General features: G+C 33.3%; 8 protein-coding genes across 13 annotated transcripts; 2 read left to right on the top strand and 6 right to left on the bottom strand.

The window, feature by feature from the left end:
- Positions 1-414: 414 nt before the first annotated feature.
- On the bottom strand, positions 415-3,052 carry LOC128395548 (WD repeat-containing protein 26-like). The gene is made up of 7 exons (XM_053355985.1): positions 2,237-3,052; positions 1,971-2,109; positions 1,708-1,848; positions 1,470-1,589; positions 1,221-1,366; positions 888-1,096; positions 415-776 (listed from the first exon to the last, which is right to left on the bottom strand). Exons 1-7 carry the CDS (start codon positions 2,956-2,958, stop codon positions 529-531), a joined length of 1,725 nt encoding a protein of 574 aa, XP_053211960.1. The 5' UTR covers positions 2,959-3,052; the 3' UTR covers positions 415-528.
- An 81-nt stretch (positions 3,053-3,133) lies between these two features.
- Positions 3,134-4,991, top strand: LOC128395551 (uncharacterized UDP-glucosyltransferase YojK-like). The gene is made up of 2 exons (XM_053355989.1): positions 3,134-3,294; positions 3,403-4,991. The coding sequence occupies exons 1-2, from the start codon at positions 3,266-3,268 to the stop codon at positions 4,844-4,846; spliced, it is 1,473 nt and encodes a 490-aa protein (XP_053211964.1). The 5' UTR covers positions 3,134-3,265; the 3' UTR covers positions 4,847-4,991.
- A 325-nt stretch (positions 4,992-5,316) lies between these two features.
- Positions 5,317-7,411, bottom strand: LOC128395549 (probable ATP-dependent RNA helicase DDX56). Its single transcript, XM_053355986.1, has 2 exons — positions 6,850-7,411; positions 5,317-6,639 (listed from the first exon to the last, which is right to left on the bottom strand). Exons 1-2 carry the CDS (start codon positions 7,288-7,290, stop codon positions 5,422-5,424), a joined length of 1,659 nt encoding a protein of 552 aa, XP_053211961.1. The 5' UTR covers positions 7,291-7,411; the 3' UTR covers positions 5,317-5,421.
- Positions 7,412-7,763: 352 nt separating this feature from the next.
- Positions 7,764-8,306, bottom strand: LOC128395063 (U-scoloptoxin(01)-Cw1a-like). The gene is made up of 2 exons (XM_053355445.1): positions 8,293-8,306; positions 7,764-8,100 (listed from the first exon to the last, which is right to left on the bottom strand). Exons 1-2 carry the CDS (start codon positions 8,304-8,306, stop codon positions 7,764-7,766), a joined length of 351 nt encoding a protein of 116 aa, XP_053211420.1.
- LOC128395552 (differentially expressed in FDCP 8 homolog) lies at positions 7,902-10,358 on the bottom strand. Of its 3 annotated transcripts, none has more exons than XM_053355990.1 (7): positions 9,999-10,358; positions 9,545-9,892; positions 8,968-9,360; positions 8,686-8,895; positions 8,501-8,613; positions 8,293-8,425; positions 7,902-8,043 (listed from the first exon to the last, which is right to left on the bottom strand). In XM_053355990.1, exons 1-6 carry the CDS (start codon positions 10,134-10,136, stop codon positions 8,338-8,340), a joined length of 1,290 nt encoding a protein of 429 aa, XP_053211965.1. In that variant the 5' UTR covers positions 10,137-10,358; the 3' UTR covers positions 7,902-8,043; positions 8,293-8,337. The 3 variants fall into 3 exon arrangements, 2 of the variants coding, with proteins under 2 accessions (XP_053211965.1, XP_053211966.1); XR_008326667.1 differs by having other exon boundaries at positions 7,903-8,043; positions 8,180-8,425; XM_053355991.1 differs by having other exon boundaries at positions 7,962-8,100.
- A 102-nt stretch (positions 10,359-10,460) lies between these two features.
- Positions 10,461-12,604, top strand: LOC128395550 (T-complex protein 1 subunit theta-like). Its single transcript, XM_053355987.1, has 2 exons — positions 10,461-10,863; positions 11,026-12,604. The coding sequence occupies exons 1-2, from the start codon at positions 10,576-10,578 to the stop codon at positions 12,379-12,381; spliced, it is 1,644 nt and encodes a 547-aa protein (XP_053211962.1). The 5' UTR covers positions 10,461-10,575; the 3' UTR covers positions 12,382-12,604.
- LOC128395553 (succinate dehydrogenase cytochrome b560 subunit, mitochondrial-like) lies at positions 12,605-13,470 on the bottom strand. The gene has a single exon (XM_053355992.1). The coding sequence runs from the start codon at positions 13,328-13,330 to the stop codon at positions 12,803-12,805; it is 528 nt and encodes a 175-aa protein (XP_053211967.1). The 5' UTR covers positions 13,331-13,470; the 3' UTR covers positions 12,605-12,802.
- Positions 13,471-13,728: 258 nt separating this feature from the next.
- Positions 13,729-26,461, bottom strand: LOC128395546 (serine/threonine-protein phosphatase 6 regulatory ankyrin repeat subunit B-like). 4 transcript variants are annotated; one of them, XM_053355977.1, is made up of 23 exons: positions 25,458-25,557; positions 23,736-25,053; positions 23,568-23,666; positions 23,382-23,498; positions 22,504-22,707; positions 22,223-22,426; positions 21,558-21,656; positions 21,381-21,479; positions 21,086-21,289; positions 20,786-21,013; positions 20,594-20,722; positions 20,410-20,526; positions 18,035-18,133; positions 17,763-17,963; positions 17,583-17,681; positions 17,304-17,510; positions 17,124-17,225; positions 16,822-17,043; positions 16,646-16,753; positions 16,373-16,570; positions 16,091-16,297; positions 14,586-15,990; positions 13,729-14,506 (listed from the first exon to the last, which is right to left on the bottom strand). In XM_053355977.1, the coding sequence occupies exons 1-23, from the start codon at positions 25,475-25,477 to the stop codon at positions 14,199-14,201; spliced, it is 5,994 nt and encodes a 1,997-aa protein (XP_053211952.1). In that variant the 5' UTR covers positions 25,478-25,557; the 3' UTR covers positions 13,729-14,198. The 4 variants fall into 4 exon arrangements, with proteins under 4 accessions (XP_053211952.1, XP_053211953.1, XP_053211955.1 ...); XM_053355978.1 differs by having other exon boundaries at positions 23,736-24,978; positions 25,368-25,469; XM_053355980.1 differs by lacking the exon at positions 25,458-25,557 and having other exon boundaries at positions 23,736-24,720; positions 24,786-24,891.
- Positions 26,462-27,404: the final 943 nt, after the last annotated feature.

Below are 27,404 nucleotides of genomic sequence, written 5' to 3'. Positions count from 1 at the left end.
ATTGTTTTGTATCATTTGGATTATGATTGATAACTTTTGCTCTTTCAAATCGGTTAGAAAATTGATCTCTGTCAATGTCAAGTTCGAGGTTAATTTCGTTCTTCTTGTAAATCGATCGATAACAAAAATGGCGAAAGATAAAACAATTTGATTCGAATTGATTGAATTCAAATAATCAAGAAAAAATATTCTCCCGGTGACAAATGAAATGATTTAAATAATTAGAATTTTTTTTACGTAAAAACTTTTTTTCTTTTCTCAAGATATAGAAATTACTAAATTCTTTTGTTTTCTTAGTTAATTAGTGAGTTTTTGTTTTCTTTCAGAACAAAATGTGATAAAACTGCACATTGAGTCTTCGTCACGAACTTGAGAAGAAAAAATTGAAAAAATCTTCCATATGACGAGTTGATATAAGAGGGAGAGATTATTTATCTTGAAAATTTCATGATGAGTGTAAATGGTTTGGTGTTTGTATGTATGTGTGTGTGTGTGTGTTTATGTTTGTTAAAGTGATTTAGTGGTTAATTAAAAAATGTCTTGAAAATTATTGATTGATGATGATGATTCTAATGAAGATTGATTAGTGAATAAGGATAATTCTCGGGATTCCGATTTGGCTGGACCCCAGATTCGGATGGTTGAATCATCTGAGGCACTCGCTAACATTTGAGGATATTTGGAATTCCAAGAGACACAATTAACTGTTCTCGAGTGACCTGAAAGTACTGCAATCGGTTTCTCCCGTTTAGTGTGCCATATATATACTTTGTGATCTGAGGAGAAAATAAAAACAACAAACAACAAACAAATTAACCAAATTGATGAAGAAGAAAAAAGATTTAAAATCTTCGGATAATCAATGAGAAAGATAAACTGATGATTACCTTCACTCCCACTTGCAATAAAAACTTGATTAACTCCACCGAAACATGAATGAATTGTATAATATCCTTGAGTTACACCTTGATATTTTCTAACCAGAATTCTGTCCTCTAAGTCCCAAAGATGAACGCCCTGAGATGAAACATTAAGCAAAGCTAATCTTCCCGTTTCATCGGTAGAAAATGAAATAATGGAATGATCTTCTTGAATTCTGAATTGAAGAGAAGGAAAAAAAAAATATTAATCAAATAAGAAATTTATATATAGAAAATGATGAGTGAGAGAGAGAGAGAAAAAAAAGCAAAATGATTTTATAGGTGGAGAGAAAATCTTACATGTTGAAATCAATGACATCTTCCAAATTGTAACCTCTAATTCGGTGATGGGTATCGGCAGCTAGGACAGTTTTTCCGTCTTTACGATAGCCCAATGATTGCACTCGAACTCCTTCCCATTGGTCCAAGATAACTCCATCTATATCCTTTGTATCAAATGAGATGTAAAGAGAAAAAGAGAACAATTAAAGCTCAAGGTCAAGGGAAAGAGCTTTTTTTTTCTTTGTAATAATGTTAAGGTCAACTTACACATTGATAGAATTGACCTCTTAGACCTCCGGTCACAAATTTTCTTCCATCCTTATGCCATGAACAGGTTGTTAGACTATCTTCGGGATTGTGGCTAACTTTTACTCTCAGTTCACCAGTCTAATCATTTGAGAAAAGGTTAAATAAAAAATCAACAAGGAAACAAAGAAATAGAAAATCATAAGTAATCAATAGCAGATTTGTGAGCAAATATCCTCATGGTGATTGATTTACTAACTTGTACATTCCAAACCCATAATTCTGAGCAATCATCAGGTCCACAGGCAATGAGAAAATTATCGTCAGGACTCCATGACAGGAAAGAAACACCATATGAATGTCCTTCGAATGTGAATTTGTGCTTTAAGGTTAAAGTTTCCTTGAAAAAAAAGAGGGCAAAGGACAAGAGAAAATTAGAGTTTCGCAAAGTGAATGATAGAGAAGGGGAAAGATGATTTAAAGAGCTGAAGACATTTCAAAGGATTAAATTGTTACACTTACTGGATCAACATCCCAAATGATAACAGAATTATCTTTCGATCCAGAGGCTAATTTAGTTCCATCGTTTGAAAAGCGACAATACCAAACTTCATCTCCATGATCGGTAAGAATTTGAGTGGTTACACATGGCAAGTGCTCTCTAAGAAAATTGAGAAAGGATTAAATTGATATAATCAGATTATCAGATAATCTTTACTGACTAGATTAAGGGTAATTGTTAGATAGATGAGTTTTTCTTTTCACCATTTAAATGATGATTTACTTACTTGCTACAAGCATGATCGATTAGGAGAGAATAGCAATCAAGATCATCCTCATTGACGCTATTGTGATAAAAGCAACGTTCTTTTTGTAGCTCAATAGCTTGGGACAAGAGTGTCTTTAATCGCCTTGGAGGGAGCATCACGGAGGGTGGGAGGAAGGCCTGAAGTTTTTCCATCAGAATTTGTCTTGATCGAATACCTTTACCTTCCCAACCGGATAAGCTTCTCAATTCTTCACCAGGATTACACATACTAAGTTGACTTAACTCATGGACACGATCAATTTTATGATTTAATGGAGCGATCTCATTTTGAAGACAGTAGAGAGCATCAATGACCTGATTGTCAGCCAAAAATTCAAGATATTTTTGTTCTAGTATAAGAAATTTGATCTCCAGTTGAGCTTGTGGATAAGCTAACATGTATTTAAGTTCGTAAAGATCGGCCTCCGCTTTATTCCAATCACCTTCAATTACATGAGTTTGGAACTTGGTAGCTGATGGATGATCTAATTGGCATCCTGATTCTTTAATTAACGACTGGACAGTGTCATTTAATCCCAATCCTTGGAGATGTTGACCAATCAATTTGATTATTTCTCTTTCGGTTCGAGATTTAATATCAAAACGAGGTAATGAATTCTCATTTGATCCATTAACTATTTCCATTGAATCGTTTTTAATTGACTTTATTAAACGTAAATCATCAAACTCTTCAACCTCCATACTTGATAGAACAGTAAAACAATTTCAATTCACAATTAACAAATCACAATAAATATAAAATAAATAATCAAATGAAATCAAATCAAAACATAAAAAACCAAACCAAAGATCAGAAATATTGTCATATGATATCGGATATTTTTCTTAATCCAAAGTATCAGATCCTAACCGATATTCGATTTGTAGTTTTAATTTCAACTTTTAATTGTGACTTTGATATTTGTAATTGTGATTGTGCTTGTGATTGATTTTCTCTTATTATATTTTCATTGATTTTTAGAAATTTCGAATCATCGAATAATCAAAAATGAAGATTGCCTTTTGTCCTATGGATGGGTAAGTGTTTTCATTTTCTTTCCTTTTTCTTTTCTTTGATTTAATTCATGTAAGGTAATTAGAGATAATTAACAATTAATGAGTGAATGACATTTGTTATTCCAATAGCCATGGTCATGTAAATGCTTGTATTGGATTGGCAAAGATATTGAAAGGTTTTGAGAACGAATGTATTTTCATTGTTCCCAAAAATTGGACTAAAACTGTCGCTGGGAATGATTTTGGTATCGAAGCCATTGAAGCCGATGGATTCGAGGCCGATCGAGATCCACAGGAAAAGTGGGGCAAATTCATGGAGCAAAGATCTCGAGTGTTTGACATGGAGACAGTCGAGAAATTCATCCATCTGAATGTGCCAAGTAACGAGAGTTTCTATGATTATCTGATTAAAACGGATGATCAATATTCGTTGATCTTAGAAAGAATGAAACCCGATTTGATTATATTCGATTTTTGGGTCTCCGTTCCTGCCATCGTCAATTCGGGTATCCCTTATGTCACCTTGTGGTCAACTAATCCTCTTCTCGCTTATTGGTCATACGGAGCTCCACCTTATTCATCGGCCTTTGGAATCAACGATGATCCCAAAGAGTTTGAGAAGTTGAGAATTGCCTTTAATGAGAGTTTAGTAGAGATTAAAAGTTCATTCGATGAGTTTTATCGTTCGAAAGGAATCGACCCGAGTAAACAAGATCGAATCGATTTCTCAATCCTGGGTAAATCTCCCTTTCTCAACCTTTACCCTTATCCGGAAGACTTGGACTATTCTGAATTCGGCCCAGTCCCAGAGAAATGGTTTCGAGTTGACCACATGGTCCGAGGAACTGATGACATTCCCCTTGGAATCGATGAATCTTTTTTCACCTCAAATGCCAATTCCAAGATTATCCTGTTCTCACTCGGCTCCCTGGGTACATCTAATTACCAATTGATGACCCGATTGATTAACATTCTCGGTAAATCACCACACAAATTCATCGTCTCCAAGGGTATTCACCATGAGAAGATGCAATTACCTGGTAACATGACCGGAGCCAAATACTTGAATCAGATGAAGATCATGCCTCGAGTGGACATGGTCATTCATCATGGTGGAAACAATAGTTTCATTGAGACTCTTTACTTTGGTAAACCTTTTATTGTGATGCCTCTTTTTGGTGACCAACATGATAATGGCCGAAGGGCAATCGACAAGAAGATTGGAAAATGTTTCTTACCCTATCGAGTGACCGAGGACGAACTTGTCCAAGGAATCGATGAGATTCTCAATGACAGTCAACTAATTGAAAGAGTGAAATTGATTGGTAAACATTTGAGGGAAACAAAAAGTCATCAGGTTTTGAATGAGAAATTGACAGAAATGGTTAATCAATTTAAGATGAACAATTTAAACATGAGCACAAACACAAACACAATCAACAATCAAACTAATTCCAACATAATCAACACCGATAGTGCAACAAGGACGATAACCAATGGATCACCGAGTCATGATAAATCGGGAAACATTTCACCAGTTTGGAACGAACCTTCAATTCCCAGTGAATCTTAACAATTGGATTAAATTTGAATAATTAATCTTCAGTTAATCTCCTATTGCTCTTCAATCAATCATTTAATTGATATTCAAAAAATAGTAAAGATATTAATCACAATTGATACTCGTATCTCTTTCAACAACATTTACAGTTAATTAACTTCTTCAATTGTCTCACCTTCTTTCAACTAATTGCTTTGATACTTTAATCAAACTCAATTCATCAAATCAAAATCATCAAATTTGTTTTCATCGTAATCAAACAATGACCATTAAACTGTTATCATAATTTGAATGTGAAAATGTTGACGATGATGTTGTTGGTGTAAACGATATGAGTGGGAAATAGTCTTGATAGTGGATCAATTTGATTAACGAATTTAAATTTCGTTAATTTTTCAAGAGAATAGAATTTTCATTTATTTGATTGTTCGATTATTATTTTGTCTGTGAGTTTATATCAAGGGATTTGAGTGGAAAATAAATATGATTGCAATTGATTGATTGTTTTAATACACACACAAAGACAATTAGAGTTATAATTGTGTCTTGGTGACAATTATTGATACAGAAGAGAAGAGATAATTTGGTTAACTTAGATAGAAAGGATTATTCTTGTTCTTTTTACTGTGATTTTTTTTCTTCTTTATCGAATGTGAAACCAATTGTAGGGAACCCGAATCTTCACCAGCTCTTTTCCTTCGTCCTCGATTTCCGGTTAAATGGACTGCACCTTGAAGAGTTGGGGGAACAATATAATCGGGAATATGTTTAAGATGGTTGAACTTTTGTTTAGTTGTTCCTAGAGTTTTATCTTGGGTGAGAACTTTTAAATCTTTTGGATTAGCCTTAAAATAAGCTTCGAGTTTTTTGGAGCTTAAAATTTCTTTACGAATTTCTTTAATTCGAGCTTCCTTGATCGCTATTCCGGTTACCGCTCTTAATGCGTCTCTTGATCGATATCTGAAAGGTTCAAGTTCTTCCATTCGAAAATTGTAAGGCTTAAAATTGGAATCAACTTGAAGCTTTTCGCTCATCAATTCATATCGAGGCATTTCTTTTGGACAGATGAGCGATAAAACTGTCCCATCGGTATCATGAGAACCTCGAGCGGTTCGACCAACTCTATGGATGTAAGAGGCAACAGTTAAAGGGAAATCAAAGTTAATCACATTAGACACAAATTGGAAATCAATTCCTCTGGAAACATTTGATAATTCTTTTTGATGTTCAGGTTTTTTCTTCTTCTTTTTAGAATCGCCATCATTGGTCTCATCTTTTACTCCATCGGCATCACCACTCGACCAAATAGCGTCATTGGCGATGATTATTTCATAAAGACCTTTGTTAAATTCTTCAATGGTTAAACAACGTGATTTAACAGGTAATTCAGAGTTTAAAGCACAACTTTTGATTCCAAATTGTTCCAAGAACAATTTAATCTTATAGCACATGTTGGTTGTATTTACGAAGATAATTGTTTTACCAGCAATTAGATTTAATTTGAATAGAGCTGCTAGAATAACAAATTTCTCATCGTCGTCACATTTGATTACATATTGATCAAGACTCTCAATAATATCGGGTTCCTCTAATTTACATGAGACTGGATTTTTGAGAAACTTTTTCATCTCTTTAATATCATCAGCAGCGGCTTCTAATGTAGCCGAAACCAGGAAACATTGACAAACTGAATTGCCCATGGCGGTGGTGAAAATTTCCAAAATTTCATTCTTAAAGAAGAAACTGAAAACCAGATCAGCTTCATCAACAACCAAGAACTTGAGTCCAGCACAAAGACTTTTCATCTGGTAATCAAACAAAAAGAAGACAATTAATTAACATGTAATTTAACGTTTCAGCTTATAAGGTCACAAGAAAATAAATTAGAACCAAAAAGAGCGACGATGAATTAGTTTAATATAGCAAATCATTTTACCTTCAAAATCAATCAATAATCTTGAGGAATAGGTAGATTGCTGACCAGTAACAATTGTCAGAAAGTCTCTTCAACTTACTTTATGATATTTAATCAATTTACTTGGTGTGGCGATGATTATATCTTGATCTTCGAGAATTGTCGAATTTAACTTCTCATCTTTACCTTCCAATAGTGATGATATACGAATCAAATTGGATGATGATCGATTTAATTGTGTTGCTGTGAGAAAAATTTGTCGACAAAGCTCTTTGGTTGGAGCTAAAATAACAGCACTTGTTTGCTGTTCACTGTTGTATTGTTTCTCAGCAATTATCTTATTTATAATTGGAATTAAATAAGCAGCAGTTTTACCACAACCAGTACGTCCACTTACTAGAATATCTTTACCTTCAAGAGCAAAAGGAATCACAGCAGATTGAATTCCAGTAGGTTTCGACCAACCGACCATCTTAATAGATTTTAACAGCCGATGATCCAAACCAAAATCATCGAAAGCTTCAACTTCACTAGCCTCCATTGTAAAGAATAAAATAACAATTAAATTTCACAAATAATTGAAGAATATCAAACAATCAACAAGCACAATTAAAAGAAAACAAAATCTCTCAATAAACAAATTCCACGCTTTTCACGTGTGCGGTTTCGGTAAAATCGAAATGCGGATATTCGATTCTCGTAGCGGATAAAGAAAAATCGAAAATAGGGGAAAGAGAAAAGAGCGAAAGAGAAAAAGACAGAGTAAAGTGACTTTAGAAGGGAGAGTAACCCGAATGTTTTGTTTTCTTCTCGGTTTTGAATATCCGAATATGATGAAACCCGATGAATGAAATGAAAATTTTGATATTTAATTTAATTATGTCTTTTGTTTTATTTCAATTTTTACTTTCAATTTTTGTATTTTGTTTTAATGGTCATTTTATTGGGGGTACAAAAGAAGAAAATTTTCTTAGGTCAAATTTGTGTGTTAATCTTCATGTTGTTGATTGTAATTTAAAATTGATCAACTTGACAAGCAACTTTGGTGATAAAATCACAGGTAAAGGTTGTCTGGTCAAAGGCTGTTCCCTCTGGACAATTGAACGAATGTCTGATTGTTTCCGATTCGGTTGGTGTGCAGACATGGTAAACTTTACACTCTTGGCTAACATCGGCATAATAACCTGCACTTCGACCAGTACAATCAAAATCTACTGAATCAGCGGCCAATTGTTGAGGTGAAACGGGAATGGGTTCCTCATGGACTTGCTGAATAATCTCGTGACATGAAATGCTGGAGAAAACAAAGAAAAGGGCAAAGATGAATTTCATCATGATGGTAATTTGATAACTGTAAGAGAGGAAAGAAAGAAACAAAAAAAAAACAGAGACAATGGTGACCGTGAAAGGAAAACAATAACTAAACTAACTGGTTAAAAACCTCTTTAAATAAGGAAAAGTTTTTTTGGCCCATCCTCATATCATCAGCGATTGGTCAAGTTGTTTTGACCATTTCCGACGGAAAAGGAAAGAATTTACTTACACGGAAGTAACCATTGTTATCCAAAGACTTTTAAAAGATTATTAATCACAAAGAATCTTGAACAAGTTTAGAGTTTTTTTCTTCCAATCGTTTACATCGAGTGCATCGTCGATTCTTCCGATAGAAACAATTTCTATTGATATAGAGAAAGAGAAAGAGATGATTTAGTTAATTTCAAGTGTTTTACAATTTAGAACAATTAACTTACTTGTGATAAACTGCACTACATTGTGGACATGAGGCAATGTTAGAAGCAAATGGGAATAAAAGATCATCTTTATCACGACAAAGTTCACAGTAAAAACCTTTTCCTTTGCAACTCTGTCATTAAATAGAAGTGATTACTAAATTGTGGAGAGAGAACAAATTTTCCAATTGTAATTAGAAAATTACCTCACAATCCTTTGTGATATGTTCAACCAATAAAGAGTGAACCTCAATTAGATCCTTTTGAAGTTTAACTGTGTTACATAATTCATCGAGAGTATAACAATTGATCAGTGATTCTTCAATTAAATGTTGGCTTATTGTTAATTTTGGTTTAAATGGTTGTCGACATAATCGAGTATATTGAGCCATTGAAATGAGTTCTTTCCGAATTCTCTGGTAGTTAAATTATAGACAAGAGAGAACAATTAAAATATGAGGTTTCGTTCATTTCGTTTACAATCATACCTTGATTGTTGGTAGTTCTTCAACAAATCCATATAACATGGAATTAAGTTGCAATATATCAAATAAGATTGGCTTTGAACGAATATAATTGAGTATTAGAAGGGATTTTTTTGAAACAGATCGAGGTAGAAAATCCCAATTGTGTATAACTCGAGCGGGCATCACTGCAGTATCACCGGAATGACATTTTTGACAGTAATATTTACCATCATAATCACATAAATTAGCGCAATTTAAGTAAATTGATCCTTCACAATCGTTACATTTAAACTGTTGCTTGGTTAGGCCAATTTCGGGGCAAATTTTCAACATAACCGCCTCATAGCTTTTATTACAACCAGAAAATCTTTCCTCTTTATCAAAATCTAATCTTGGACATGGACGAAGACCAGGCTGAAAATAGAGTGGAAAAACAAAATGGAATCAATTAGAAAAACAAATGGTTGATAAATTGTTTCCATCAATAGAAAATTAGAAATGAAATTCAATCGGATAGGAGTGACTGATGAGAATGATCGATATGTGACAATTAATGAATGGAAAGATCTTTTTTCTTGATTATCGTGGATGTTGTTACCTTTTCCAAACAATCTTGGTGAATATGAAGGTTACAAGAGTAACAGACTAGGAGATCTTTAGATGAATTAAAGGGACGAAATAGAGAGGTCAAAGGTAACCCTCGAGATCTTCTTTTACAACTATCACAAACAACAGATCTCGGAGAATCTGTTTCAATAAATTTAACCAAAGTGTGACCCAAATGACTTTGTTTCTCAGCTTCTTCATTCATGTCATTCAATTGAATCCTAAGAGCGCAAACTTTGGCCACCAATTTTTCCCTAATTGTTTGATCGGTTTCAGGCATTCGTATAAGTTTAATGTACCGTTGAATAGCAAGTTCTTTGTCATGACGTCGAGCAGGAATCTAAATAAACATATAAATACATAATTTATATATTAAGTAAAACAATGAAAATAAAAATAAAAAAGAGAATAGAATAAAAAATAAACAAAAAGAAAATAATTTTCACCTCATCTTCAACATTGAATCCTGGTTCATCATCGTCGAGAAAATAATCATCAATGATTACATGTTCCTCGTATTCTTCATTAACAATATCTTCTTCATCTCCTGATGAAGGTTGATTCTCACCTTCAGGTAAAACCATAATTACCAAATATAATCAATTAAAGAAAAAAAACAAAAACACAATCAATTAAATCGGTGAAACAAAAACACCAAAAGCAAAGGGAAAATACATCAAATTAAATCAAGAACAATATTTAAAATTAACTTCCAATGATCCAGTAGATTGTTAAGAAAGAAAATTAGATTAAATGAGTAGGATAAATCATAAGGATTTAATTGATTTCGTTAATTAACAAAAGAATCAGCTTCATAATGTCAACATCATATGATGAGAACAATAAATGATTGAAATGAGAAAATATTCGAAAATTAATTAGGAGACGGTCCCTTTTTCTTTTTTAATTCTTCCCTTTTATTCAACCCAACGTGCTTACATTTTGGTTTAAAGTAGAATTTTAATTGTTTTATTTTCTAATTTAATTTGCGTTTGTCAACTTAATTAATTATTCTATTGTAAAATGGCTTTAGCTGTACCTCGTGCTCCCGGATTTACTTCTATGTTAAAAGAAGGTGCTGGACAATTGTCTGGAGTTGAAGAAGCTGTGATTCGCAGTATTGAAGCTTGTAATGAATTTTCTCGCACTTTGAAAACCTCTTATGGTCCTAGAGGACTTAATAAGATGGTTATTAATCATTTAGAGAAACTTTATGTTACCAATGATGCAGCGACAATTGTCCAACAATTAGATGTTCAACATCCGGCTGCCAAAATTTTGGTCATGGCTTCGCAAATGATTGAAAAAGAGGTAAGGTGTTGCCGGTGGAGTTTTCTATTCTCTTTTTCTCACACCTCTTTTGTTCTCACTTTGTCTTTTTTTCTTTTATTACTTTGTTTGAATTTTTTATTGTTTAATCTACTATTTTTTTTCTTTTCTTTTTTTTTCTTTGCTTCTTTTCTTGGTAATCAGGTTGGTGATGCCACTAATTATGTTATCATGTTTGCAGGAGCTCTGCTGGAAAGGGCTGAAGAACTTATTAGAATGGGATTAAAGCCCATTGAGATTATGGAAGGTTATGAAATGGCTGCTGATTCTGTAATCAATGATATCCTTCCTAAATTGGTTGTTGATACCATTAAAAATTTCTATGATCTTGAAGAAGTTAAGAAAGGAATTAGATCATCGATTGCTAGTAAACAATTTGGTTATGAAGATTTTCTTTCTGAATTAATAGCCAAAGCTTGTATTCTTGTTATGCCTAAGTCAGAAAATGCTTCATTCAATGTGGATAATGTTCGTGTCTGTAAAATACTGGGCTCAGGTGCTACTAAATCCGAACTGGTTCAAGGAATGGTTTTTAAGAAAAGCGTTGAAGGTATTGTTACCTCAGCAATCGATGCTAAGGTCGCTGTTTATACCTGTCCAATTGATGTACCTACAACCGAAACAAAGGGAACTGTACTTATACAAACTGCCCAAGAATTGACTAATTTCAGTCGAGGTGAGGAAGTTTTATTTGAAAAGCAAATCCAAGAGATCGCTGAATCTGGTGCTAAGGTAATCGTTGCCGGTGGTAAATTTGGTGACATGGCTCTTCATTATTGTAATAAATATGGACTGATGGCCGTTCGTCTTCAATCAAAATTTGATGTTCGTCGTTTATGTAAAACCGTTGGTGCTGTCGCTTTACCTAAATTACAAGCACCCAAAACCGAAGAGCTTGGCCACTGTGACAATATTTACATTGATGAAATTGGTGGTACATCAGTTGTTATTTTTAAACAAAATTCATCCGAATCAAAAATCTCCACCATCATAATCAGAGGTTCTTCTGATAATGTTATGGATGATATTGAAAGAGCCGTTGATGATGGTGTCAATACTTACAAAGCCTTAACCAAAGATGGCCGGTTAATTGCTGGAGCTGGAGCTTCAGATATTGAGATGGCTGTTAAAATCTCTTCTCTCGCTGAAACCTTACCCGGTTTGGAGCAATACGCTGTCGGTAAATTTGCCGAAGCTTTGGAAAGTATTCCTGCCGCTATCGCTGAAAATGCTGGAATTAAAAATGAGGTAATTACTAAATTAATTGCTGCTCATGAATCTGGTGATGCAAATGCTGGAATTGATCTTACTACCGATGATGTCAACACCTTAAACGCTGTTGAATCAAAGATTTTTGATCTTTATCTGGCTAAATATTGGGCAATCAAGTATGCAGTTAATGCTGCAAACACTGTTCTTCAAGTTGATCATATAATTTGGGCTAAACCCGCCGGTGGACCTAAACCAAGACAAGGAGGAGGTGATTGGGATCAAGACTGAGATTAACACTGATTGTTTATCCCTTTTGTTTTCTTCTCTTTCCTTTTGATATGATTTATCTTATTACTTTAACTTTCCTCTCTCTCTCTCTCTCACTTTCTCTTCTTTGTATCACAAATTCACTGATGGATTCTGAAAATAAACCCGCTTCAATATTCTACAACTAATTTGTAACCAGATTAACCAAATTATCGCTTGAAATAAATTAATCAACATAAAGAAATTTACCTTTTCTACAGTTTTTTAATTTTCTTTTAAACTGGTGAAAGACCAAGAGAAATATTTTGGTACAATCGATTATCTAGATTCAGGTTGGATTTAAAATCTAACCTTTTGAAATCTTTTTCTTTCTCCACATAGACTTTGATACACATTAGATTCACTTAATTTAACTGATAAATTAGATTTAGAAGATGAGAAATTACATTTTAATTATAGCATAAAGAGCTATCAGAGCTGTGATTCCAATGACAGCGTAACCCGAAGTGTACAATTCCTTAAGTCCAAAACCAAAGCCCATATCCCAGAAAAGATGACGGATTCCATTAGCAAAATGAAAACCAAATCCAGTGGCAATTAAAATTTTAGAAGCAGCAATTAAAGACGATGGAACCGAGGCCGATAATGATTCCAATTGATGAGCAAATGGAGTAGAAGCAAATAATTGACTGATGCCCATTGCATAGATTCCCACAGATAAACCAACACCGCTGAGTCGATGGGAAATCGATAACAGGGAAGTTAATTGAAATCGGTAAATTGTGTAAGGTGAAATTGGCCTATTTAATTTAGAATTTTTGATGAAAAAATCATTTTCAGAAGCTTTTAAAGCAGCTGATGAGGAGGTTGAAGAAGCAGCGAAAACCATTCTTGGTAAAGCAACTTGACCTCGGCTTAGAATTGACAATCCATTGGGACCTTTAGAACAAATTAATCGAGGAATCAACATGATTAGAAGAACAATTAAGACCAAGAGAATAACTTAACAAGACAAGAAGAAGAAAAAATTAACAATCAATCAAAAAATTCTAAAAATAATTAAAGACAATTAGGTAAACACAAATTGTGAGAAAAAAAAGAAAACACAAATGAGGGATTTCGTCATAATTGCGATCAGTTAATTGCGAATAAAAAATTCAATGAGAAATGAAGGTTAATCAATTATCTAATCTAATTAACTAATTCTTTTCTTAATTATTTCATTTTCTAAATAATTGCAACCATCTCTTAGAGGTTAATTCATTTGATTAATAAATTTCCTCAATTAGATGAGTTTAATTTTCTATTAATTAATGATTTCCAATTTTCGGCTTAATTGTCAAATTAATTGTTCATTTTATTTTAATTATTATTTATTTTTTTTGTTTCGTTAACATGAATTAGCTCATCTCCACAGATCAGTGATTAGTTAATCATTTTATATACAATCGAAAGCACAATTGTATCTTTAATTAGTAGAACAACAATTAAAAGAGAGAGCAGAGAAAATGATTAGTTAATTTAAAATAACAATCGTTGAAATAGTTAATTAGTTAATCAGAGCTTCATTGCTCATAATGTGTAACAAGCTTAAGGTTAATTAATAGAAATTACAATTGATTAACAATTAATCTCCAACAATAATTGGTAAATGAAAACAACAAAATTAATCCAATTGTTGATGAAGATAAAAAATAATTTCTCAAATTTGTAATTGGATTAATATTAAGATTGGAGTCTTAATGATAAACTTTGTCAATCGCAATTAAAAGTCAATTAGAATCAATTTCAACCCAATAAGTAAATTAATCGATTGTTATGATTTAATTGATTTAATTTCAACCATTTGAAGTATCATCCATCGGCTCGTCTTGATCAGCGCCCGATGAAGGTGAGGCAACACCAATTGATTCGTAATACTTTTGAACAATTAAAGGCCAATTAACGACTTCAGCGATTGGCTTTGATTCGTGAAGTGCAGCCTCCAAAATGGACATACCAAAGTGACTGGTCATCTGGGTTGTACCCGAAAGTCGTGACGATTTACGAGACAATAACGTTCGAGCGGCAATTACACTCGGACGTTGGGAAGTTAAATGACCAAAGGCTTTTTTAGCCAAAGCCATTTCTTTAATTTTATCTTGATCTGTGTTAGAATTAGAGAGAGAGATAGAGAAAAAAAGTTAATCCAGTTGAATTAAAAGATAATCGAACAATTAACTTACGCATTTTATCGCTTAATTTGTGGAAAGCTAATATTGGTAAACCGAGAATTAGATTAATTGGTGATGGTGTTGATAGGGTTCGATTCATGTTTCGTATTAACTTAGCTCGACCAAATTTCCATTCGATATCTGATTGAGCTTCAATTCGTTGATAAGTATTGGACATCATGGCGATTAACAGATTGATTAACACAATTACGGTAACCATCATGTAGATACCGAATACAAGTTTCATTATGATTTTGGCAAAATCGGGCGATAAGTGCATAGGGGGCATAGTGTCCGGTTCAACGAGGCCAAAAAGAGCATAGAAAAGCATTTCAAATGATTTACCAGGTTTAAGGAAATGTTGACCGATTGGTATTTGGGTCATATTCCAGCTTTCGGGTGCTCGATAAACGGGCTGATAAATGGCACAAATGTGAAGGGTAAAACCGGACAAGAAGATTGATAATATGGCCAAGAAACGAAGTAGATCTTGAATAAGTTCTTGAATAATTACACCCCAAGGTCCGAAAAGAGGGTGAAAGGTAAGAAAGTTAAGAAATTCAATGAAAGAAAGTAACATGGCCACGGCCAGAAGTTGATTACGAATGTAAAGTATATCAAGCCGACGAATATGCCAAAGGTCATCTAAGATGATTTGTTGCCGATCGAAAACATATTCATCTAAAATAAAGGTTATCCCGTGAACGGCAACCGCAGTGAAACCAATCACTAATATTAGAACCTTAATCCCACCAAGACCCGATTTATCTGAGGGATTGATCATATCGGAAACGGCGATGCCGATAAGCCAAAGGGTTAAAAGCCACTCGTTCCAAAGGGGAATCGTATCCTCGTACTCGTAAAGTGCCGTACCAGGAAAAACGGTTGTGTAAACAAGGACACAGATGAAAAATATGTGCGATGTTAAATAGGACATGAATTTAATTATTGGTATTCGATGGAGTCGATGTCCAATTGGTGTTGAGACGATTATCCAAATTATCGGGCAAACAAGAAACGAGAAAAAAAGTGCAACGAATTTAAGTCCAGGCCATCGTAAGTTTCCCATCCAAACATCGGTCAAGTATTTTTGTACCGCGTGTTGGGAGACGACATCTTTACGATCTAATTCAATTAGAACATCCAGAAATTCAGTATTCTTATGGTCAGTTGCTCGTAACAAAGCGCCAGCATTGTTGGTCGTTGCAGCGATTGAAAGTAAATCGATTGCAATTGAATCACAATAAGCGGAAGCCGTTTCCAGATCACGAGCTCGCTCCTTTTCTCGAGCGGCTAAATTTTCATATTGTCGAGCCAATTTAACCGCAGTGTCAATACAAGCTTCGGACACTAGGACGAATTCCCGAATAGGTTTGTTATCATGATTCTTTGAACAGTTCATCAGGTCAAGTAGAAACTATCGATCGGAGGGGAAAGAAAGGTCAAAAAGAACAGACAAAAAACGATTAACACCGTCGGAGAGACAAATTAATTAGAATGTTCTAAATCGTAGTTACCATTTTATCATCCATCAGTTGAAGGGAATCGTGTTCTTTATTAAGTAGATAACTAAGGACATCGTAATGTCCAGCGGAAGCTGAACAGCAAAGTGGGACTTTATTGTCCTTACTTGTGGCCGTTGGATCGGCACCACTTTCGACTAACAATTGAACGACTGAAAGGTAACCATGCCTTGAGGCATAATGAAGGGGAGTCCATCCTTTCTGTATGATTGACCATTGGAAAAGAAAAGAAAATTAGTTGATTGGATTGGCTTATTAAAAGAAAAGGGTACCAACCTTATCTTGAGAATTGATTTCTGCTCCTTGACCTAATAAAAGGCCAACCATATCGCGATGACCTGAAGCTGAAGCTAAATGGACACAGGTTCGTCCTTGTCTATCCCTGGACATTAACGAGTCACCCGATCGACTGATTAAAAGACCAGCGACCAACATGTGACCTCCCTGAGCTGCCAAGTGCATTGGAATACTTCCCTGTGTAATTAGATTTAGTTAATTAATTGACTGAGTAAATTTTAATTCCAATTGATGAAAATCCTATTAACTTACATGAACTCGAGTCGGTGCATCAACTTGAACACCGGTACTGTTCATTAGCAATCGAACGACACTTTCATGGCCATTTTGGGCTGCCAAGTGAAGAGGTGTAATCCCGTACTGTTAATCAGTGAGAATAATTAAATTATATTAGTTGACAAACAATTAACCAAGTGAAAAGTTCTTACATCAGAACCAGGATCAGCTAATGGTTTTTCACTTAATATATTTGCAGGAACTTGTGTTAACATCTCACTAACGAAATCGGTTTGTCCATAAGCGGCAGCGACATGAAGAGCCGTGAATCCCGTTTTTCTTGAACATATCTTCCAATCAACGGCACCTTTCAGTGCATGTAAAACCCGTAGATGACCTTGTTTAGCAGCGAGGTGAAGTGGGGTCATTCCTTCCTGTGAAATGCAAAATTTTAGATGAAAGGTCAGAGATGGACAATAAAAAATAACGGTAAATAAAATGAATATCAAATTACCAAATTTTCATCTGAAGCTTTTGCACCAGATTGAAGTAAAAGTCTGACAACTTTGGTGTGTCCACCTTCAGCTGCCATGTGAAGGGCAGTTGACCCAGTTTTCTAGAGAGAGAGAGAGAGAGAGAGAGAGAGACAAAGGTCAATTATGTCCATTTCCATAAATTTCTCTTTCAACTGTACCTTAACTCTTGCCGATTTAACGACTTCAACATTAAATTTCATGAGCTCTTTGAGTACAGCAACAGATCCTTTGGTCGCAGCGATATGAGCGCAAGTGAAACCATTTTTATTGGGAACGGAAACTAATTCAGGTCGATATTGTAAAAATAATTTCAATACATCAGGATGGTCACTTTGAGCAGCCAAATGTAGAGGTGTTTGTGCTTGCTGGACAATAAAAGAAATAAACAATTAAACTTGCGAAATAAAAACCATTAAGGTCAATCGATATCAACTTACATTGTCCATCGCATTGATATCGGCTTTCATACCAAGTAAAGTGCTACAAACTTCAAGTTTACCATATTCAGCGGCCAAATGAAGCGGAGTTTGTTTGTTCTGAATTGAGAATAAAAAAATACAAACAAACAAACAATTCGATAAACAATCAATCGAAGTTTTTAACTTTCTCTTATTTACCAAAGTCATTGCATCCAAATGAGCACCATACTTGGTGACCAAATGCTTGACCATCTCATTGTAGCCCATTTTAGCGGCTAAATGTAAGGGGGTCATTCCAGTTTTATTACGAACGTTAACAAAAGCGTTATTAGCTAATAAAATATCAACAACATCTAATCGTCCAAGTTCAGCGGCCAAATGTAACCCAGCTCGACCTCTCTAATAAGTAAATAAATTGTTGGAACAATTAACAAAAAGTTTTTCGCTCATCGAAATGACCAATCACTTACATCATCGAAAACATCAACACGAGCATTTTGCTGTAATAGAATCTCAATTATCTCTGGATAACCAGAATTAGATGCATATAATAACGGAGTTTGACCATTCTAATTATAAGAGAGAAATTGAATTGATTTTTAGTTTTTTTTGAAACAATTAAGCAAATCGATTAGCTTTTAATGATAAAGACAAAGATGTGAACCATTGGAAACCTATGATTTAGTAGCATTTAATAAGCTCCATTTGATTCAATGAGTGACGCATCATTTGTCTTAGAATCTATCATAAGCTAAGAAAAGTAAAAGATGAAGATGAAGATGAAGGGATGATCCCTTTTGACGAAAAGAAGAGAGAGAATCGTCATCATCTTTTCATCCTTTGACCCAGGTATTACACTTTAGTATCTCCATAAGGTAATGAGAATATTCAAAAGATGTAATTTCAATCTGAGGCAATTGTACTGAATCATCATGAGTTAAATGCTGGGTTAGCACTCTACTTGTTTCATCTAATAATATCAATGACTTGGAGATGAGGATGGAAAGAGAAACAAAAAAATCTTTACATTTTTATCTCTTATTCCCTCATCATCTAAGTATTTCATCTCTCTCTCTCTTTTCTCTCTCTCTCTCTCTCTCTCTCTCTCTCTCTCCTTTTTTTTTCTTGTTCCACTTACAAATTTCGATAATTGTCTTCCAATGAGAGAGAGAGAGAGAGAGAGAGAGAGAGAGAGAGAGAGAGAGAGAGAGAGAAGCTCCAAGAAGAAAATCAACATAAAAAAAGGTGATGATATTATTAATAATTGATACATAATATTAAAAATCGTACGAATTGAATTCTGACAGTGACAACGCCTTTAGTATTATTATTATTCATTATGTTGAGTTTCATTATCATGAAACTTTTACTCAATTAACTGTTTCTTTCATAAACTCTACCAGTTGTCTGAGTAAATTGTATTGATATAATCAAATGGAAAACTAACAATTATATTCACAATTTATCTCACAATTAAGATTCTCTTTCGACATTTGAATAAGTTTTCCCTCTCTCTCACCGCATCAATCATGATGATTATTATTATCATTCTCATTTTAGATATTATCTGAGAGATTTTCATTTACATCAAGGTAATCTGAATCTCTATTTCCAATGAACAAGAACTTTTTTTTTGTTCCTTTAATGGTCAAGTTCATATTTAGTATTCGAAGTTGAACATTTTGAACCTTTTCTGTTCACGATTACATGTAATTTACTGTCTACATTAATTGAGTTGTTTAAGTCTCTCTCTCTTTTTCTCTCTCATTGGAAGACAATTATCGAAATTTGTAAGTGGAACAAGAAAAAAAAAGTTCAATGAGAATCTCAGAACTTCTCAGAGCGTTAATTTCAATCATCATGTTAAAGTTGTTCATTAATGAAGGTATAACAATCGTAACTGAATATTTATCTGTTTATTTTCTTCCCCTGGAATTGAAATCTGTGATTAAACTTGTAATTCTTTTATATATATTCATGGGAAAAGAATAAGAGGAAAAGAGATTTGATTAGAAAGAAAAAGTTCAGAGAGAGAGAGAGAGAGAAAGTTCCAAGAAGAAAATTAAGATGAACATGAACAACTCAGAATTTACTTTAAACTCTCTTATTCTCCTTTTCTGAAATTCTGATAACTCACCGAGATTCAGAATAAAGAATAATTTTAATTTTCAAATTATACTAATGGTTCAATTCTCTATCTCTCTCCCTATTCCTCTCTTACTATCTATCATATCCACCTTTCTCTCTTAGAACTCTAAACGAAATGTTAAGAGTAGAATCACCATGGAGAATGTAAAATTATGCATACATGGTAAAATGGAATAATATAAATAGGATAACATTTAAATACTTTGATTCATTGTCGAACTAATTTTTCATTTTCTCCTATGAGTGTTTACCAGAATTCTCATAGACAGAAAGAAACACAGAATTCAACTTATTAATATATTTTTCCAAGTTTCATCCCGCCATTTTCCCCTTCGAAAACTCAACATCATCAGGGTAATTTGATATTCGATTATTAATGTTCATAAATATACTACACACAATGAGGTTTACAAATCACCTTTTCTCTCTGTTAATGATAGAATAACATATTTATTATCGAAAATATATAATATTCGATATGTACAGAGTTGATTATAAATCTGGACAATCAGTCAGAACCATGAGAGAACATGATACATGGAGAAAAATTTTCTATTCCATCTCATCTTTTTTTTCCCACTGAAAATCATATTAATTCTTGTATTTGTCAGGGAGAATGTTAAAAATTAACAACAATCATAACAGAATTAGATTGAATCATGATTGAAAATGTTCTTGTTGAAAATGTTGTAATTACCTTTGATGGTTTATTGCAAACAACTTGAGCTTCGATTGGAGGTAATTGACAAATTATTTCTCGTAGTACGTTTGTGTTACCCGATTTTGAGCAAAAATGAACAGCGTTTTCCTGAGTCTGAATCGCAAATTGTAAACAATTAACTTTGATTGTTCCATAATTTTCTAAATTATAATTGAATTACCTCATTTGTTCCTAAATTAACATCTCCACCATGTTTAAGAAGTAAATTCATTAGAGCTCGATCTTCATTACTTGATCTATTTCCATTTGGTTTAATTGCTGCAGCATAATGAACTGAACTTTCACCATTCTAATTGTAAGAAACAAAGAGAAATTAACTATCACAATTAACTTAACTACAATAAATTCTTACCTTATTTTTTTGATTGACTAATTTCTCAGCCACTTCTCTAGTATCTCGACGGATAATATAATCAATAAGTAACCTTGCAATCGCAAAGTGACCTTCCTTGACCACAGTGTGAAGGACATTTTCACCGGAATTATTTTGAAGACCAGCATCTGAACCCGCTTCGAGAAGCAATTTAAATATATCATGGAAACCAGATTTTCCCGCTAAATGAAGTGGTGTCTCACCATTCTGTTGGAAACAATTAAAATAGGATAAGAAAACGTATCAAAATTAATCATAACAATTAATCATGATAAAAACCTTCTCAGTGGCATTAACATTGGCACCACTTTTGATGAGCAATTTGGCACAAGTCGCTCCTTCCTTGGTTCGAGCAGCAATATGAAGCGGTGTTTCCAGGTCAAAGGTTGTCTTGACATGAACAGAGGCCCCGAAACCTAATAACAATTCAACCACCGGATCTTGACCTGATTCAACAGCCAAATGTAATGGTGTAAGTCCAGCCTTTCAAAAAATCAATAAATAATCAATTAGACTTCAAATCAATTGTTCATCTGAATAACATAACAATATATTAATCCAATTCAATGATTACATTGTTCTTAATGTCAATTGATTCACCACTTTTCAAGACTTGACGGATAATCTCAATCTGACCTCTCGAAGCTGCCATATGAATCGCTTTAGAACCATCCTGATAGAGTAACAATTAGAAATTGACAATTAAACCTTCATGTAATTAATAATAATCGATAATCAATTGATTGCGAACCTTATTGGGCATATGAAGTGGAACTCCTTTCCTTAGGAAATGTAATGCTGTCGTTGAGTGACCACATCGAGATGCAATATGCATTAATGTGTTTCCATCCTTTAAATTAGATTAGAAAATTAAGTTGATTCAATTAATCAAATTGAATTTTAATTAGAAAATTTCAATTGCCAGTTATCAATTTTGTATTCATTTTAATTCATGTTATCAAGGGGAATTGTTATTATCACAGTAAATCATTTCTACTCTTGTGAATCTCTGTGGGCATGATTAACCATTTAACTATCACGATTAGTGATTAACATGATATTTAACAAGATAGATTTCAACTTAATCAGTGAACCGGAATCAAGGATAAGATGACAGAGAATGGAAAGAAAAATATAAAAAATGTTGATAATCTCAATTGTCATTTACTGATTGTGATTAATTCTCAACAGGGAGAGGCAATTGGATTAAATTGAAGAACTGGTAAATTTGTTTTCTATCTCTGATTATCGTTGATCAGGTTGAGATGATTATTCGGATAAAAGAAGAAAAAAAAACGAAAATTGTTATCACGCAATCGAGAAAATTATGTCTAATTATTGAAACGAAATATAATTAACCATGTTGACGAAAAGAGAGAGAGAATAAAAAAGTTCTAATTAGAATTTGTTACTCACTTTTGTTCTTAGGTTGACATTGGCTCGAAATCTTTCAGTAAGTAGATCAACTATTCGAGAATGTCCATGTTCGGTGGCCAAATGAAGGGCAGTTCTTTCCTCGCGATCAGTTAGATTCGCGTTCGCACCCGATTCATGAAGGAACTTAACTATATTCTCATCGCCATCTTGAGATGCGATGTGAAGAGGAGTTTGTCCATAAGCCTAGAAAAGAATATAAGAAATTTCAATTCGAATTTCAATTTATCTAAATTCTATTCGAATCAACTAATTCTAATTACATTCTGCATGTTCGTATCTCCTCCATGATTAATGAAACACTGAAGTAGTAAAGTGTCTTTCCGTCGAGTCGCAATATGGATAACACTGTCTTCGGTTCCAGGCTTTCGAGCGGTAAGTTGATCTTTCGCTTGGGCTGTTAATAGTTCCCGACAAACACCATGATTACCACACTCGGCGGCCAAAATCAATGGTATATTACCCTCCTTGGAACAATTAGTTAATCAAGAGAGACAACAATCAATTCATATAATTTAAAAATCGGAGGCGATAATGATGATAAGAGTTAATTAACTCTTCGAATAAACTTTTTATTAATTGTTTATCTCCAACAATTAACCACAATTACCATTGAATTTTAATCATTGTAAAATGCTTAATTGTTTAACCTTTTCCACCTTTAATTGTAAAATTATTTATTAAATTGTTTTCTCTCTTTTCTCTTCTTGTTTGATTTAATTTTCTTTACACAGGATTAATGGATAAAGTTAATTGATTAACATTAAAAGAGTTGGTGTAATAATATTTTTCCAGTGAATTTAATTGTTAATCATATTAAAAGGTTTGTTCTTGATTGTTGATAATAAACATGAGAACCAGGGTGAAGGACAATTAAGTTAAATTGTTCATCTTTTCATTTCTTTACTTTACTTTCTCTATGTACCTGTTAACCTTAATTAAATTATTCAATTCTGTTGAATAAATGTGTCAACAATCAATGGACAATTTACTGATTACTGGGTCAACATTTTCATCGATTAACCATTCGGATAAAACTTATTGGTGTAAATATCACAACAGTTTGACACAGAAATTAAAGATAAATTGTATACAAAGAGGTTAATTGGAGGTAACAATTAACTAAATAGTAATTTCTTACCTTATCAGCAATTAACCTCATAGATTTAGGTGTTGATCTTAATAATAATTGTAACGGTGCAACGGCAGCTCCAGTTTGTTTCATGGCAATTACATGGACGGGTAATTGATCTTTAGGCTAAATTGTTAACAATTAGAATGAATTTTCAATTATTATGATCAGTTATGAATCAGCTAATTAACTTACACCTCCAGCAATTAAGGGATCAGCTCCTCGGGATAATAACAATCTAATTGTATCCTCCCTTGCATGAGCACAGGCCAAATGAAGAGCCGTCACTCCGTCCTTGGGAAATTGAAACAGACAATTAGCCAATTAATTTTCAACAATCAATCTCAAGATTATGATACTTACAACTGCTCTAGAGTTAATATTGTAACCAATGTCAATTAATTTCTCAATCACATTTACCCGATTGTCTCTCGCTGCAAACATCAACGGCGTCCATAAGTTACCTTCGGCAACGATGTTTACATCAAAAAACGACGGATCCGTTTGGTGTAGTAAAGTGTCAACCGCAAGCCACTCCTCACGTCGACACAATGCTATTAACCTTTGCGAAGGTGAAATTAAAGATTTACCATTTAGCCCGAGGTCAGATTTGAATGTATCTTTATCTTTACCACCACCACCGGGAGATTTTGTTGCTGGTGAAGATTTAACATCACTTGGTGAGTCCATTTTCGCGGGATCCATTGAATCAGTTTCAGAATCTGAATCATCATCATCACCACCGGTCATTCCCACCATTGAACGGACACTTTCAATTACTTTCTTATCCTTTAGAGATCCAATTGTATCTTCAATTGTTATTTTCACACTCTTCTTGTCATCTTTATCCACCACGGGTTTAGTTTCACTTTTACCATTCTCATCGGTGGGTTTACCTTTCAATGGAACCTCTTTGGTGGACATTGTCACACCTTTACTATCGGTGGTCACTGTTGATGTTTTCGTTGATGTGGTTGTTACACTTGTCGATATTGTTACAGTTTTTGGAGTTGATGTTGTTGTTGTCATCGTATTGTTCACATTAATTGCCGATGGATTAGTTGTGTTAACTGTAATTATCGTCGTTGGTATTGATAACAATTTAGTGGCTTCAGGTGATGTTACATTACTTGGAATTGGAGTTGAAATCGTTGCCGATGTTTTTGTTGGTTTGGTTGTTGTTGTTGTCGTAGTGTTAGAGGACGAGTGTGTTGATGTATTAGCCGCCGGTGGTAAAGGTAACACGGTGGGTTGTTTAATCGGAGCTACGGAAATTGGTCCAGAAATGATCTCTTTCGGCATTGGTGACACTCCAGCATTTTCACCGTTACTTGTGACCAATTTGACACTTTTCGTCGGTTGATTTTTTCCTCCGGTTAGTTTAATGTTATTCGAATCAATTTGCTTAATTACCTGTTGTTTATCTTTATTGTTGTTGATTAAAAGATTATCTTTCGTTAAAGCTGATCCTCGTTTAGTTAAATTCTCAACGATATCCAATGGAACTGGAATAACTTTCGCTGGATCGGAAATACTTTTATCCTTTCCAAGGGAATCAGTTTCTTCACTTCCATTAATAACTTTATCACCATTTTTAATTTGATTACTATTTTTAGCGTTAGAATTTAAATTGTTAGAATTGATTGTTGAGTTAACTGGTTGTTTCTTTTCATCTTTTTTACTTTTAACATTAGAAGATGTTGATTGTTGATCTTTGGAATCCATTGTTGACGATTTTATATCAACAGTGTTTTCTAAGAAACTTTTTGATTGTGAGATTAATTGTGAAGGTTGATTTAAATTATTCCTATTCCTATTCTCATTCTTATCATCATCATCATCGTCATCATCATCATCATCATCAGGCGGACTTGATTTACTATTATTTGACAGACTCACAGTTGTCAATGAAGTTGAGTCCGACTCATTTTCTGGTTGATTTTTATTCAATAAAATCTGATTATCATCATCATCATTTTCATCAGAATCACTCACTTTTTTTGCATATTTACCGTTACCTGTAACTGGATTAATTAATGATCGAGGTGCTGGTGCTGGTTTACGAGTTAAAGGTGAAATAATTACCTGAGAATCATTAACACCATCACTAATTACTGCCAATAATTCATCGCCAGGATCATTAATTGATCGCTCTTCAAATTGTACCTCAGCTCGAGGGATAGAAACTAATTCACCTGAACGATATTTAACCTTAACAGGTTCATTTGTATTTGAAGATGAAGATGAAGATGAAGATGCTGATGGTTTAGTTAATTGTTTCACAGTGATTGTTGATTTAGTTGATTCGGTTTTACTTTCACGACTTGATTTACGTTTCCTTTTTTTCTTACGATTTGTAACATTAGATTGACCATTTCTATCAGCGTTAACTAAGGCCGTCGATTCTGATTCCTCGATCTCATCGTCAGAACTTTCTTTATGTTGATTACTTTTTAAATTACTTGATTTAGATTGTTGATTAACCATTGCACGCAAATTTATAATAGACACAAATCACATTAAATCCAAATTGTTGATGTTAACAATTTAATTCAACACACACACACAATACACACTTAACTTATTTCTAAATTGGATTAGGTTATATTTAAATTGCACTTTTGATTAGTTGATCACATTTAGATAATGAGAATAACAATTTCATTTTGAATTGGAAAACATAAATATCAATAGTTGCGTGATTATTGATTTAATCTGTTGATTAGACAATTAGATTTATACACTGTTGTTAATGATAATGAGAATAACGTTGATTAGTTGATAAATTGTTACCTTAATCAAGTAAATTGTTACAAATAAAAAGGTTCACCTTTGGTCTGTTGTGTTGATTTTCTGGTTACACTTTTCCTTTTCCTGGTTAAACCAAATGGTCATCGATTTTGTCGAAATGTCCAAAACTGATCACCGAGGTAACCAGAAACTCGGAAACGTGATCAGGATTAAATTTAATTGACTGGGTAAAGATGAAGATAATGATGATTATTATTATTATCATATTCTGAATAATATTCAAAGAATAGTTTGATTTGCATCAATGAATTTCCAGCCTCCCCTGTAACTCAACTGACTCGGTTTTTGTTTAATTTCCTATTATTATAATTGTTGTAATATCTCACTGGTCACTTTTGACCATTGTGCTTGACCACATGATCATCAATGGTGGTTTTGTTTTTTTGTTAATCATCTTTAAAAAGGTAATACAAATTTTCCGTTTTTTTTGGTTATATTACATTCAATTTGTAGGACTCTAGAGAGAGAATCTAATTTTTGATTGTTGGCTGATTAATAAATTACGATAATAAATTGACAGGGAAAGATAATCAACTAATCATCATCATGATTAGTTTATCATTGTCCTGATTAACTTTACAACTGGTCAATGGCCTTATTTTGTGATGATTAAAGGCTAATTGTTAATCATTTATCTATTCTCACCATTGTCTCTATCAATTATCATCATGATTATTGTTGATTAAATGAGATTCATCATAATTGTAATATAATTAAGAGAAAGTTAATCAATTTTGGTTTTAATCACGTTTTTTTTTCATAGCATTTAAATCAACCATTAATTGTTATCAATTGCAATTTCTTTTTATCATAATCATCATTTACTTTATTATAAATTGATACATTATTTAAATTGTATTGTAACATTTAAGTGTTGATTGTCAACAATTAACCTTTTTTTTTGTCTTGAGTCTTTAAAAATATAAGAAAAATATCAAAATCAACCAACCGATTAGTATAACAATTAAGATTACCTTGTAAAGAAGATGATTAAATTAATTGTTACTTCATATATATATTATTCTTACAGTAACCAAGGTCTAATTGTTAATTATCCACCTTAATCCAGAATGATTAACTTGATCTAATGAAGGTTAAATAACAACAATCAGCATAAAAAAAGTTACTGAATTTAAATCGTAACTTTTTTTTAAATTCAACAATTAAAACAAATTGTTTAGTTTTATTTACTTTCTTAAATGATTAATATTTTGTTAATTT

The sequence above is a fragment of the Panonychus citri genome, unplaced genomic scaffold (assembly GCF_014898815.1).
Source record: "Panonychus citri isolate SS breed McGregor unplaced genomic scaffold, ASM1489881v1 Contig00141, whole genome shotgun sequence".
Classification (NCBI taxonomy): domain Eukaryota; kingdom Metazoa; phylum Arthropoda; class Arachnida; order Trombidiformes; family Tetranychidae; genus Panonychus; species Panonychus citri.
This window is presented reverse-complemented; position numbering and strand designations above follow the sequence as displayed.

Excerpts from the sequence above, each read along its gene's own strand:
- LOC128395548 (XM_053355985.1), bottom strand. The coding sequence starts at position 2,958 with ATGGAGGTTGAAGAGTTTGATGATTTACGTTTAATAAAGTCAATTAAA. Across the intron at positions 2,110-2,236 it reads ATCGATCATGCTTGTAGCAA|AGAGCACTTGCCATGTGTAA; the intron begins GTAAGTAAATCA and ends CAATTTTCTTAG. Across the intron at positions 1,849-1,970 it reads TCATTTGGGATGTTGATCCA|GAAACTTTAACCTTAAAGCA; the intron begins GTAAGTGTAACA and ends TTTTTTTTCAAG.
- LOC128395551 (XM_053355989.1), top strand. The coding sequence starts at position 3,266 with ATGAAGATTGCCTTTTGTCCTATGGATGG. Across the intron at positions 3,295-3,402 it reads GCCTTTTGTCCTATGGATGG|CCATGGTCATGTAAATGCTT; the intron begins GTAAGTGTTTTC and ends TTATTCCAATAG.
- LOC128395549 (XM_053355986.1), bottom strand. The coding sequence starts at position 7,290 with ATGGAGGCTAGTGAAGTTGAAGCTTTCGATGATTTTGGTTTGGATCAT. Across the intron at positions 6,640-6,849 it reads AATTGATTAAATATCATAAA|ATGAAAAGTCTTTGTGCTGG; the intron begins GTAAGTTGAAGA and ends TTTGATTACCAG.
- LOC128395552 (XM_053355990.1), bottom strand. The coding sequence starts at position 10,136 with ATGGTTTTACCTGAAGGTGAGAATCAACCTTCATCAGGAGATGAAGAA. Across the intron at positions 9,893-9,998 it reads GATTCAATGTTGAAGATGAG|ATTCCTGCTCGACGTCATGA; the intron begins GTGAAAATTATT and ends ATGTTTATTTAG. Across the intron at positions 8,896-8,967 it reads AAGAACTACCAACAATCAAG|AGAATTCGGAAAGAACTCAT; the intron begins GTATGATTGTAA and ends TTTAACTACCAG.
- LOC128395550 (XM_053355987.1), top strand. The coding sequence starts at position 10,576 with ATGGCTTTAGCTGTACCTCGTGCTCCCGGATTTACTTCTATGTTAAAA. Across the intron at positions 10,864-11,025 it reads CGCAAATGATTGAAAAAGAG|GTTGGTGATGCCACTAATTA; the intron begins GTAAGGTGTTGC and ends CTTGGTAATCAG.
- LOC128395553 (XM_053355992.1), bottom strand. The coding sequence starts at position 13,330 with ATGTTGATTCCTCGATTAATTTGTTCTAAAGGTCCCAATGGATTGTCA.
- LOC128395546 (XM_053355976.1), bottom strand. The coding sequence starts at position 25,859 with ATGGTTAATCAACAATCTAAATCAAGTAATTTAAAAAGTAATCAACAT. Across the intron at positions 21,480-21,557 it reads CACTTCATATGCCCAATAAG|GATGGTTCTAAAGCGATTCA; the intron begins GTTCGCAATCAA and ends TTACTCTATCAG. Across the intron at positions 21,014-21,085 it reads ATGTTAATGCCACTGAGAAG|AATGGTGAGACACCACTTCA; the intron begins GTTTTTATCATG and ends TGTTTCCAACAG.